The 12,319-nt window shown below is 39.9% G+C and overlaps 3 protein-coding genes across 4 annotated transcripts; 2 read left to right on the top strand and 1 right to left on the bottom strand.

Annotated features, from left to right (window-relative positions):
• Window positions 1-5: 5 nt before the first annotated feature.
• LOC125194499 (DEAD-box ATP-dependent RNA helicase 15) lies at window positions 6-4,212 on the bottom strand. Of its 2 annotated transcripts, XM_048092752.2 has the most exons (12): window positions 4,055-4,212; window positions 3,789-3,912; window positions 3,339-3,439; window positions 2,512-2,684; window positions 2,150-2,381; window positions 1,927-2,045; window positions 1,338-1,394; window positions 1,076-1,260; window positions 760-904; window positions 590-673; window positions 438-501; window positions 6-285 (listed from the first exon to the last, which is right to left on the bottom strand). In XM_048092752.2, the coding sequence occupies exons 2-12, from the start codon at window positions 3,902-3,904 to the stop codon at window positions 275-277; spliced, it is 1,287 nt and encodes a 428-aa protein (XP_047948709.1). In that variant the 5' UTR covers window positions 3,905-3,912; window positions 4,055-4,212; the 3' UTR covers window positions 6-274. The 2 variants fall into 2 exon arrangements, with proteins under 2 accessions (XP_047948709.1, XP_088912575.1); XM_089056449.1 differs by lacking the exon at window positions 4,055-4,212 and having other exon boundaries at window positions 2,512-2,787; window positions 3,789-3,806.
• Window positions 4,213-8,821: 4,609 nt separating this feature from the next.
• Window positions 8,822-10,243, top strand: LOC148929327 (protein FAR1-RELATED SEQUENCE 5-like). The gene is made up of 2 exons (XM_089056800.1): window positions 8,822-9,585; window positions 10,120-10,243. The coding sequence occupies exons 1-2, from the start codon at window positions 8,822-8,824 to the stop codon at window positions 10,241-10,243; spliced, it is 888 nt and encodes a 295-aa protein (XP_088912926.1).
• Window positions 10,244-10,344: 101 nt separating this feature from the next.
• On the top strand, window positions 10,345-11,503 carry LOC148929326 (protein FAR1-RELATED SEQUENCE 5-like). Its single transcript, XM_089056799.1, has 3 exons — window positions 10,345-10,836; window positions 10,881-11,053; window positions 11,197-11,503. The coding sequence occupies exons 1-3, from the start codon at window positions 10,345-10,347 to the stop codon at window positions 11,501-11,503; spliced, it is 972 nt and encodes a 323-aa protein (XP_088912925.1).
• Window positions 11,504-12,319: the final 816 nt, after the last annotated feature.

The following is a 12,319-nucleotide window of genomic DNA, read 5'->3' as shown; positions in this document are numbered from 1 at the left end:
AAACATAAATAAAGCTACCTCAAATCTCATTAAGCAATCCACAAAAACAGATTGTAACTAGATATGGTCTACAGACGATATTTTGCAACATCGGCATCAGATATTTTTAAAATCCGGGTGATAATATCTTATCTGATGCCAACCGCCCTAAAGTTAATAGAAGGTGCAACAATACAACAATTAGAGCAGCCATTGTCGATTTTCTCATAGCAAGAGAGTTTTTCAATAACCAAGAGCAACTCTCCCTCTCCCTCTCCCTCGCTTCACGTAAGCTTTACGATGGCACTGCACAACAGACACTGATAGTGTAAGCTTCAATTAAACAGACCACTGCACAACAACCAATGATAGGAAACAAAAGCATTGGTCCCTGTGTTCAAGCGTCAAAATACAATGATTGGATGACCTAGTAAAAAGCAGACAGACAAAATGCTTACTATATGTGGAAGTATCAATCTGTTCAGGTAGTTCTTTAATATCAACTTCAAACCTCTCCTGTACCTGTAACATAAAGAAGGGGAATGTCACATAAAATGCAAGGATCCAATAAGCAATTTCTACTTTTGGACCTCAAATCCCACTAACAAACCTGATTTAGAACATCTGAATCAGAGGCAGAAGAAACAAACGTGATGGCCAGCCCTTTGGTGCCAAACCTCCCAGCTCTACCCACCTACAGACATGGGGGATAGGAACAGAAACTTAGAGTTAGTTTTTTTTCAGAAACTGACAACTAAAGGAAGATGAAGTAGATCATACCCGGTGAAGATAAGTATCTGCTGAATCTGGCATATCATAGTTGATCACAATATTAACTCGCTCTATATCAATTCCTCTTCCTACCAAATCAGTTGCTACAAGAATCCTCTTATGTCCCTCCTTGAATCCCTTGTAACGGGTCAATCTGCAAATCAAACCCATTCAGCATAAAAAAACTGAAAGTACCAACATAGTATTCATTCTATCTCCAACTAATATTAATTAATCTGAATATAGCTGTAATGCACGTCACACCTATTATCAGGACAAAAGACATCAATTTATATGGTTAACAGAAAGTTTAGAGATAAGGGACCTTTCTTCTTGCGACATGCCAGAGTGAATGCAAATCGATGGAAAGTTACACTCCACAAGCAACTTGTTCAGCTCAGCAGCTCTAGTGACACTTTTGACGAAGATAACAACTTGATTGAAGTCCAATGCATCCAGCAGATCATTCAGCTTCCGGTTCTTCTCCAGCTCACTCAGTTTGATGTAGTGCTGTTATTCGCAATACCCATTAACGATTTACTGCAACTTCAAAAAATTAATGAGGACTATATAGTGTATGTCCAAACCTGTACAAGACCATGAAGGGTTAACTTCGCCTCATCATCCACGTAAATCTCCATAGGCTGAAAGGAAGAAATGTTACAGTAAAGCATATTAGGGCCCCATGAGAAGCTAATGATTATCCAGTATGAAATGAATTGATGACGTGCATGGCCCGAATTGAGGTCCCGGTTCATCTGAATCACTCCTTGCAGAGACCTTACTAGTGCACCACCGCTGCTCAAAATCATCTACTTCTCCAACTACATAACTAACTCAAGTTTCCAATCCATCCCTATCCTCTCAATTTCTATAAAAAAGCACAGAAAAAAATACCTAGTTGAAGAAACAAAAAACCCACAAGACAACAAAAAAAAAAAGCCAACTCTGGACCACCTTCTATATAGATGAAAGACTACCAAAAAAAAACCCCTGCCCACCAAACCATTTGAAATGAACCATCAGATGTCGGTTAGATCATAGGCGAGCATGATACAGCAAGCATACAGAGCTTTCACCACTGTATTCTTGGCATACATGTCACTTGCAGAAAGCTGGAATAACTGAAACAGTGTAGACTTCAAAATTCAAGTAGAACTGGCCACAGGACATTACATCTTGCATGAACTTTTTGCAAACAGGTCGAATTTCTTTACTGAGTGTAGCTGAAAACATCATAACTTGCTTGTCATGCGGTGTCATCTTGAAAATCTCCTGCACATCTCTTCTCATATCTGAACAGAGGTAAAATAACTTGATCAAATGATGACATTTTTTTCCAGATGCTTTGGTTGAACATGAAGGTTTTCAAGACAATGATACTATACGGAAGGCATACCAAGAGACTCAAGCATCTTGTCGCATTCATCAAGGATGAAATGCCTCACATTCCTTAAAGAAAGGTCCTTGTCTCTTGCTAGACCAAGTATCCTTCCTGGTGTTCCTACCACAATGTGAGGGCATTCATTCTTCAGAAGATCTTTGTGAATCTTAACATTGACTCCCCCATAGAAAACAGCAACTTTAATATCTGGCAAATAGGTGCTGAACCGCTCAAATTCATGACAGATCTGCAAGATTCAGTAAAGAGAATATAGAGTAAGACAAGACAACATCAAAGTAACAAACATATCTAGCCAAACATATATGCAGAGTCTCCATATCCAAATTTCCAGACTTGTTCAGAAATAGGAAACATGCCTGATAAGCCAGTTCCCTTGTGTGGCATAGCACAAGTGCAGCAACTTGACCTGCAACGGGTTCAATCTGCTGCAATGTCGAAAGAACAAAGACAGCAGTTTTCCCCATGCCAGACTTGGCTTGGCAGATGACATCCATTCCCAAAATGGCTTGAGGTATGCACTCGTGTTGAACTGGTGAAGAGCCAAAGAAATTTGATCCAAGGAACGCTCAGTTTCAATTAATAAAGGTTTTACCGTTCAACTTCTCCAAGATAGAGTGATGTTAGTGATTTACCTGAACAATACATAGACTATGAGATACATTATTATCCACAAAAAAAATTTGAAGAACGAGAAAAGCAATAGCCTTGAGTACACAACTGAACAGTAGCATTTAAAGAATGTAAATAGAGAATTCAGAGAATGCACAAATACTTTTCCACATAACAACAATAGCAACTTAAGCAGCATACAAAAAACTACCCATAATTGAGTAATACCCAGAATGAAACAATGTCAAAAAGTAAAAAACTTGCATGAATGAAGAACACCCATAAAGTAACTAAAACTCAATAAATCATACAAACAAAATTAGGATGGTCCACAATCTTGGGAGCAAGTTTAAAGAAAACAAATCCTCCAGAATGGTAAACTTTCATACTTGATGCGTGAAATTCAAATAACATTCACTATCATTGTACATGTGTACCTACAGACAAGTATCTTATTAAGTAGTAAAAGGGAAAGGAATTTAATGCTCATAATGAGTTAAGAGACTCTTTCAGAAAATGAACAGTAGCATGAATGTTGAGCAATTCAGGTTAACAATGAAATAGAGTATCTTGCCTTCTGAAGGATGTTCAAATCCTGAATCAACAATAGCCCTCAAGAGCTCTGGCTTCAAGAGGAAGTCTCTAAATCCTGAACTATGGATCCCCACATAGCCTCTGTACATAAAAGACATGATATGCATAAGCAATTTCCAAAAAAAAAGTGAGCCAAAAAATAATACATCACCCACACCTAGAACAAGAAGCCCGCCACATCAAACTTTTTAAAAACAAAACCAAAATCAACCACACACAAAACGACCAACTACACAAATCGTCGAGCTAAAAGTAACAGGTTTCCCATATAGAAACAACAGTAAACTAATAAAGTGAGATACTATAAAACAAGAAACCTAGTGGAATGAATTATAAGCATTATCGAAAAAACTTGATCCAACAGATAGCAAACATAGCAGCAAATTGAGTAAGAGGCCATCAAAAATTACAGATCGAAGGGGAAACTCACTTCTTGCCGGACTCTCCGTTGACTTTTGCGATGACAGAATCGGGGGCTTTTTCTTCTTCTTCCTCGTAGTCGAGGAGTTCCTCTTCGTAAGCTTCGTTGTCTTTGGCGTCTCCCATTTCCGTACCTGGTGCACGAAGCAGTAGATCAATAAACAAAATTCGTTCTTCGGTACTCCTAAATCTCAGAAACAAAGAGATCCCTAGTCGGGCAATCATGAATTGAAAAAGAAAATTGACGTATGAGCAAAGCTAGGGTTTCAGTTTTACCTGTTGGATCTGATAGAAAGAATAGATAAGTGAGGAAGGTTATAGTTAGGGCTTCGAGGATTTCTGCAGACAAAAACGTTAGGAAAAGAAGGGCAAAAGTTCCCAATCGGCGGAAGAAGAGAGAGAGAGTGTGTGTGTTCTGCAAATGATGCCGCGCTTGAAGTTTATCACTTTTTTGGCCAGTGTGTATACTGACGGTTTTGCCCCTGGATCGTGATGAAGCGCTGTAATAGAGCATCCGCAATGGTGCTTAGGCCAGCCATAGGCCAGCAATAGGCTAGTCATTCTCTCCCCTGCTCAGCAACACTAAAAAATCCACCTGCCACATCAGATTTAGGCCAGCCATAGGTTAGCCATAGGCCAGCCGTAATAAAAATAATTCAAAATATACTACATTTACGGAATTAAAATTACGATTAAATTACCGAATTAAATTTACGAGACATATACGGGAAAATTCATTAATTTTATTTTTTTAAAAAAGTACATTAACTAAAAATAAAAAAAATTGCATAATAAAAAAAAATCTGGGGTTCCACACACGAGCCACCGCCCCACTCTACTCCTCACTAATTTATTAAAAAAATACATAAAAAATGTTAGTATGCCTTGAATTTGTGTTAGTTTGCCGCTAGCCGAACGGGGGTCTTAATTTTGCTCTTAATTTTAGGTATGACATGTTTTTGTTTTAGGTCTTAATTTTGTATTGGGCTAGTTGTTGTTGTCCATCGCTAGATGTTGCTCTTGTACAGAAATTTAGAGATAGAGAAAATCGTGTTTATATAATTTTTCAAAAATAAAAAAAAAGAATAAAAAAAAAATTAAAAAAAAGAATTAAAAAAAGAATTAAAAAAGAATTAAAAAAAGAATTAAAAAAGAATTTAAAAAAAATTAAAAAATAGCGCTGGCCGATCGCTGGCCGATCGGGCCGCCACAATGGCGGCTAGCCGATCGGCCAGCGCTTCGGGCAGCGACGAGCGATCGGCCAGCCCACGCCGATCCGCTCGCCGATTTCGTCCTCGCCGATTGCAATGGTTCGGCTAGCCGATCGGCTAGCGCGACGAATCGGCTAGCGAGCCGACCATTGCGGATGCTCTTAGAGCATCCGTAACGGTGCTTAGGCCAGCCATTCTCTCCCCTGCCACGTCAGCAACACTAAAAAAACCACCTGCCACATCAGATTTAGGCCAGCCATAGGTCAGCCGCAATAAAAATAATTCAAAATATACTACATTTACGGAATTAAAATTACGATTAAAATACGGAATTAAATTTACGACACATATATGGGAAAAATAATCCATTCCATTAAAAAAAAAGTACAAAGATTTTTTAAAAAAAAGTACATGATTTTTTTTTTTAAAAAAAGGGCTTCAACACACGAGCCCCGCCACTCTCTACTCCTCATCGCCGTCGCCGTCGTCGTCGCCGCCACCGCCGCTGCCGCCACCCGTGGTATCTAAGCCCACGTCGGAACCCCCTAGCCGTGCCCTCGCGATCTCCAAATCAACACGCATGCTCTCGAGCATCTCGCGAAGAAACATCTTCTCCGTGGGGTAGTGGCGTTCTTCCACTCTTGGAAGACCTTGTACATCTGAGCCCGCGTTTGGTTACGCGAATGGAGAGTGTACTCGAGTGGGGCGGGTGGGAGGGCGGAGGAGTGGACCTCGCGGGGCGATAGGGGGGATCCGCCCCTCGCAGCCCGCTGCACCCGCTTCTGTCCAACCGGGCGGGGGCGACCAGTAAATGAAGGAGGGGATGGAAACTCCTCAGCATCCGGGGGGAGGTCGTGGGATCCGCCGCTGCTGCCGCTGTAGTCGCCGCTATAGTTCAGTCGTTGCTTCTTCGGCCACCCAGCGTCGCACCCCGCCCGGAACTTCTCGGAGTCCTTCAACAACAAGAAGCACTCCCAGAAGGTGAACTCCTTATACTTCCCCTCCAAGGGGAACTGACTCGCGGCTATCCTCCGGGCGTCGTCCTCATTCTGCCCACTTCTGAGCTGACGGAGGGCGTTGGCGTACAAATTCGCAAAACGGCCCACTGCTGCCCTGGTGCGCTCCCACCCCTTCCGGACCTCCTCGTTGCTGAAGTCCTTCCCGTGCAGGCAGTGCCTCCCATAGGCAGCTCTGATCTTCGACCACATGTTGACGACCCGCTAGTTGTTCGCAACCAGCGGATCGTCGCACACCTCCAACCACCCCTTGGCCACCCCGGCGTACTCATCCTCCGTCCACTTTCTCCGGCCAGGGGCATCGGGCTGCGATGACTCGCCGACCGCCTTGCCCTTCCCCTTCCCCCTCGTCTTCTTCTTCGGCGCGGCCCGCGTCGCTGGAACGGGAGCATCATCTTCCCCGAGATCGATCCCCATATCATGCAATGACAGAAGGTCATCGCCAGGGAACTGCGTCTCCACCGGGGTCGACGTGTGAGACGAAGCCGTCAAAAAATCAAGCGAGGGCCGATATACCGTGTCCCCTCCCGGTGACCCCTGCATCCCGGGATGCATACCGTGCTGCATCCCCCCCTGCATCCCGCCCTGCCACATCATCCCCATCATCTGCTGCAGCATCATCTGCTGCTGCATCTGGGGCATACCCCCCCACCCGGGCGCTGACTACCCGCCGCTCCCCTGCCCGCCGCCCGGCATCCCCCACGGCATACCCCCCGGCATACCCCCCTGGTTCCCCCCATCGCCCCCCCGGCGCACCAGCCATCATCCCCATCATCTGATTCCAAGGGATGTTAAACCCCGGGCCCATCTGCCCCCATCCAGATCCCACAGGTACCGTGGGAGTCTGAGATCCACTCGTCGCTGGACTGGACTCGTTGTTGTGATCCATCGCTCGATGATGCTCTTGTACAGAAAGTTAGAGAGAGAGAAAACTCGTTAAAACAAGTGGTGCAAATGAAAATGAAACGAAAATCGCGTTTATATAGGTTTTTTTTAAAAAAAAAAAAAATCAAAAATCGGCGCTGGCCGATCGGGCCGCCACAATGGCGGCTAGCCGATCGGCCAGCGCTTCGGCCAACGACGAGCGATCGGTCAGCCCACGCCGATCCGCTCGCCGATTTCATCCTCGCCGACTGCAATGGTTCGGCTAGCCGATCGGCTAGCGCGACGAATCGGCTAGCCGGTCGCTAGCCGACCATTGCGGATGCTCTTAAGTTGCTACAGCGATTTCCTTTTTATGTTGATACAGATCCCCTATACAAATAAAAAAACTGTGATTCAAATATTTAATACTCCCATTAAAAATATCTCAAAAGGTACGGCGATTAATAAATGCTTTACATATCAATTATGTGTGAAAAATATATATTCCCAATTCATCTATTAACATTTAATTATTTATAATACACGATGTAGGAATATGTTGAGAGATTGAATAAGTTTCATTAGATGTAGGTGTATATGCATCCTTGCCAATACTAATACTTGGTTAGTATTACATTGATATGATATGATATATTTGTTGATATTTTAATGATTTTTAAAATATATGAATATTCATAATAATATTGTTATTAAATTTTTTTATTAAAATATATGCAATTAGGATATCATTAGAATCTTTATGTATTTACCTTCAGATGAGTGATCAATGTTTAACTAACATTATTAAGTGTATAATTAGAGAATTAATCTCAGCCCCACATCTCAACATTCCAAATTAATCCTATGGTTTAAACAAACTTTCAGATTTTTATGAAAAAATACTTATCCAAGGGCATTTTGGGAATTCAATATTTCAACATGAATTAATGAATGTTATAATCATCATCGTGAATTTATCGTGAATCCAATCTTCCCAAATCATTCGGGAATCTGAACCAAATTTAGCTTAGGATTTCTTCCAAAAATATGAGATTCCCAATCGAATTCATTCACGATAATCAAGCATGAATTACTGCGAGATTTCTGAACCAAATTCATGCACGATTTCTCAGATCTGAACCAAATTCAGCTTTCCGATCCAATTCGTTCACGATTGATCAACTACGTTTTATTCAGCGCGAATTAGCTCGGATCGATCAGCGTGATTTAATTCTGATTGAATTCATCACAACTGATCAAATTCGCTCACGATTGACCAACGCAATTTGATTCATTCTTCACGTTCATTCCTTCATCGCGACGTCTGGACTCCTTCAAATGGATTCAATTCCGATACATTCATCGGAAGATTATTTCGATTCTGATTCCTCTTCATCGGGAGAGGAAGGAGAAACTGAATCTAAAGGTAATTATCAATTATTATCAATTAAGTATTGTTGCTCAGCATGATTAGATTGTGTATGATGTGAAAAAACGTTAGAGTGAACTATATGTGACGAACAGTGAAGCAAATACGCTCAATATGAGTTGTAGTGTAGTAAATATGCTTTATAGTGAAGTAAATATTGTATGTAGTGAAGTATATTATGCATTTAGTGAATTATTTTCATTCCAGTGTTAGCGTAAAGTGTTTGTGATTCATGGTTAGAGTGAAGTAATACATGGTTAGAGTGAAGTATTCCAGTGTTAGAGTGAAGTATCTGTCATCTATGCTTGTAGTGCTCTGTTTTTCCATTTCAGTGAAGTAAAACATGGTTAGAGTGAAGTATTCCAGTGTTAGAGTGAAGTGTTTGTCATCTATGCTTAAAGTGCTATGTTTTATCATTTCAGTGAAGTAAAACATGGTTAGAATGAAGTTTTCATGTGTTAGAGTGAAGTGTCTGTCATCTATGCTTGTAGTGCTCTGTTTTTCCATTTCAGTGAAGTAAAACATGGTTAGAGTGAAGTATATTTTTCTTACAGTGGTTTATGTACCAAAATGCCCCGATGATTTGAAACCAAAAATTGGACAAAGTTTCATGACCCTTGATCGTGCATTGGACTTCTACAATAATTATGCTCGATATGTTGGGCTTGACACTCGTAAAAAGGGATCGAAAAAGGAAAAAGATGTCATTACTTGGATTTATGTGGTGTGTAGCCGAGAAGGTACAAAGCAAAGAAAGAATGAACAACATCAGGTGAAATGCAAGCGTTCTTCTATTAAGTGCTTTTGTAATGCTAAAGTGTTTTGGAAGTTTTTTATGGGTGTTGGTTATGTTATACAAAGTTTTGTTGAAGAACATAATCACGAGATGGTTGAGGAACGCCATAAGCGTTTTATAAATTTGAACCGCAATTTGGATTTAGTCCATCAAAAATTCATACTTGACTGCGCTAATGCAAATATCGGTCCAACTTTAAGTTTTAGCTTACTCAAGGAAGTACTTGGTGGATTAGATTATGTAGGGTGTACTGTTTTAGAAGTACGCAACTACAGACGCGACCTTAGAGCATACGTGGAAGGAGCTGATGCACAAATGCTATTAAATGAGATGCGCAGGAAAAATGAACTTTGTGGAGCATTTACATATGAATTTGAGGTCAACTCAAAGGATAGACTGACACGTTTGTTTTGGTGTGATCCAACTGCCAAGAGAAATTATCATTTGTATGGTGATATTGTTTCTTTTGATATGACATACTCAACAAATAGGTACGTGCAGACTAATTACATTCACATGCCTTATAGTTTACTGTCTTTCACTTCAGTGAAGTATATTGAGCATATAGTGAAATATATTGTTCATATAGTGAACTAGTATATGATTACAACAATGTTTATTTCCGCATGCTTATAGTGTATTGTTTTTCATTTCAGTGAAGTATATTGAGCATTTAGTGAACTACAATAAGCTTACAGTGAAGTATATTGAGCATGGCTTATATTGTACTGTTTTTATTCATTTCAGTGAAGTAAAACTTGCTTAGAGTGAAGTATTCAAGTGTTAGAGTGAAGTGTCTGCCATCTATGCTTATGTGCACTATTTTATCATTTCAGTGAAGTAAAACATGCTTAGAATGAAGTATACTAGAGTTAGAGTGAAGTGTCGGTCATCCATGTTTATAGTACTTTGTTTTTCCATTTCAGTGAAGTAAAACTTGCTTACAGTGAAGTATTCCAGTGTTAGAGTAAAGTGTCTGTGATTAAAGTATATTCTTCATGTCTTATAGTGATTTTAACATGTAGGTACTACATGATATTTGCTCATTTTATGGGCAAGGATAATCATGGTCGCCCTGTGACATTTGTTGCTGGCCTTTTGTCCAAGGAAAATGCCGACTCCTTTTCATGGTTTTTAAACAATTTGTGAAATGTATGGGTGTGGCTCCGAAGCTAATTGTAACCAACCAAGACTTAGGAATGAAAGTTGCTATTGCAGAGGTTCTTCTTAGTACGAGACATAGGTGGTGCATGTGGCATATAATGAATAAAGTTGCTGACAAATTGCCAAAGAACATGCTTGGTAGTGAAGAACTAAAGAAGGAATTGAATGCATGTGTTTGGTCGGAGTTGATAGAGCCTGATGCATTTGAAGAATCTTGGCATGCTATAATGGAAAGATATGGGCTGACCAATAATGACTGGTTTTCATCAATGTTTGCATCTAGAAAGTTTTGGGTTCCAGCCTTTTTCCTTGATTTTCCGATGAGCTTGTTGATAAAGACAACATCTTTGTCCGAATCACAGAATAGCTTCTTTAAAAGGTACTCAAAGTGTCGCGCTAACCTTATGCTATTTTATATGAACTATAACCATGCTTTGGAGGCTCAAAGAAGTAATAGCGCAAAGCTTGAATACTATGATTCAACAAAAGTGCCTATACTGCGAACAAGATTGGAAATCGAGAAACGTGCATCAACGAAATATAGTGGTAGTGCTTTTAATGCATTTCAAGAGGAGATAGTACCAATAGAGAGAATGAAGTAGTATATAACATAAATGACAAGGATTCAAACTCATGGACGGTGACTTACTCCATTGGCGATGACACCTATTTGTGTGGATGTAAAAAGTTTGAGAGACTTGGTCTATTGTGCAGCCATATATTTTGTGTGTTGAAATATAAGTTTGTTAAGTTGATACCCGAGAATTATCATGGATGGAGATGGTTGAAGTCACAGTTTGTGAAGCCAATACATGGAGTTTTTGTGATGATGAAGAAATACTCTCTGTTGTGGACGAGAAGAAGATTGTATTTAAAAACTTGTATGCATTATTCTTTGAAATAGCACAAAGTATTGAAGGGAACATTGACCAAATCAGTGCATTTACTGCAATTATTGAAGAAGGTAAGAAACAGCTTCTCGGAGAAGGTGTTGTTCTGTCTTCGACAGAGAAGAGAGCATTGATCGAGAATTTCTATGGCTCACAAGTTTCAAACATTATTGAAGTTCATCCTCCTAATGTTGTCAGTACAAAGGGAAGTGGAAGTAGGAGGAAATCGAAGAAGGAGTCAGCAATGAAGTTAGCAATGAAACCAGACCGAAAGTGTGGAAATTGTCATGTGATTGGACACCATGATTCGAGGAACTGCAAAAAGGTGAATGAGAAGACAAAACAGAGGCAGTGAGGATTTGGAAAGAAACAGTTCACTTTGTAGCCTTTTTAGAGCACTAATGACTCATTTTTATTACACTTTTAAGAGATTTTTATCTCAATGCAAATTTGGTTTTGTGTTAAGCTCAATTGCGAATAAATTCACTTTTATATGTGTTTGTTTTACTACTTACAAGACTTTAGTTCACTTATTACATGTTTTGGCTCATTTATAGTGAAGTAATATTGATTATCGTGTACTGTTTTACTTCATTCTAACCATGTTTTACTGGAATGGAAAAACAAAGCACTTTAAGCATGGACGACAGACACTTCACTCTAACTCTATAATACTTCACTCTAACCATGTTTTACTTCACTGAAAAACAAAGCACTACAAGTATAGATAAACAGACACTTGGCCAAAAAGTGACAAGGTAAAATTTCCATTTATTCATGAAAAGGGATGTCTAACGCTAGAATACTTCACTCTAACCATGTTTTACTTCACTAAAATGGAAAAACAAAGCACTACAAGCATAAATGACAGACACTTCACTCTAACCGTGGAATACTTCACTCTAAGCAAGTTTTACTTCACTCCAACGATGTACATTGTGCATATAGTGCATATAATGACAGACAAAACAGAGGCAGTGAGGATTTGGATAGAAACAGTTCACTTTGTAGCCTTTTTAGAGCATTAATGACTCATTTTTATTACACTTTTGAGAGATTTTTATCTCAATGCAAACTTGGTTTTTGTGTTAAGCTCAATTGCGAATAAATTCACTTTTATATGTGTTTGTTTTACTGCTTACAAGTCTTTAGTTCACTTATTACATGTTTT

The sequence above is a fragment of the Salvia hispanica genome, chromosome 4, assembly GCF_029641045.1.
Source record: "Salvia hispanica isolate PSC_SH4W2 chromosome 4, Shi_PSC_v1, whole genome shotgun sequence".
Classification (NCBI taxonomy): Eukaryota; Viridiplantae; Streptophyta; class Magnoliopsida; order Lamiales; family Lamiaceae; genus Salvia; species Salvia hispanica.
Note: the sequence above shows the minus strand (reverse complement) of the source record. Positions and strands in the feature narration are given on the sequence as shown.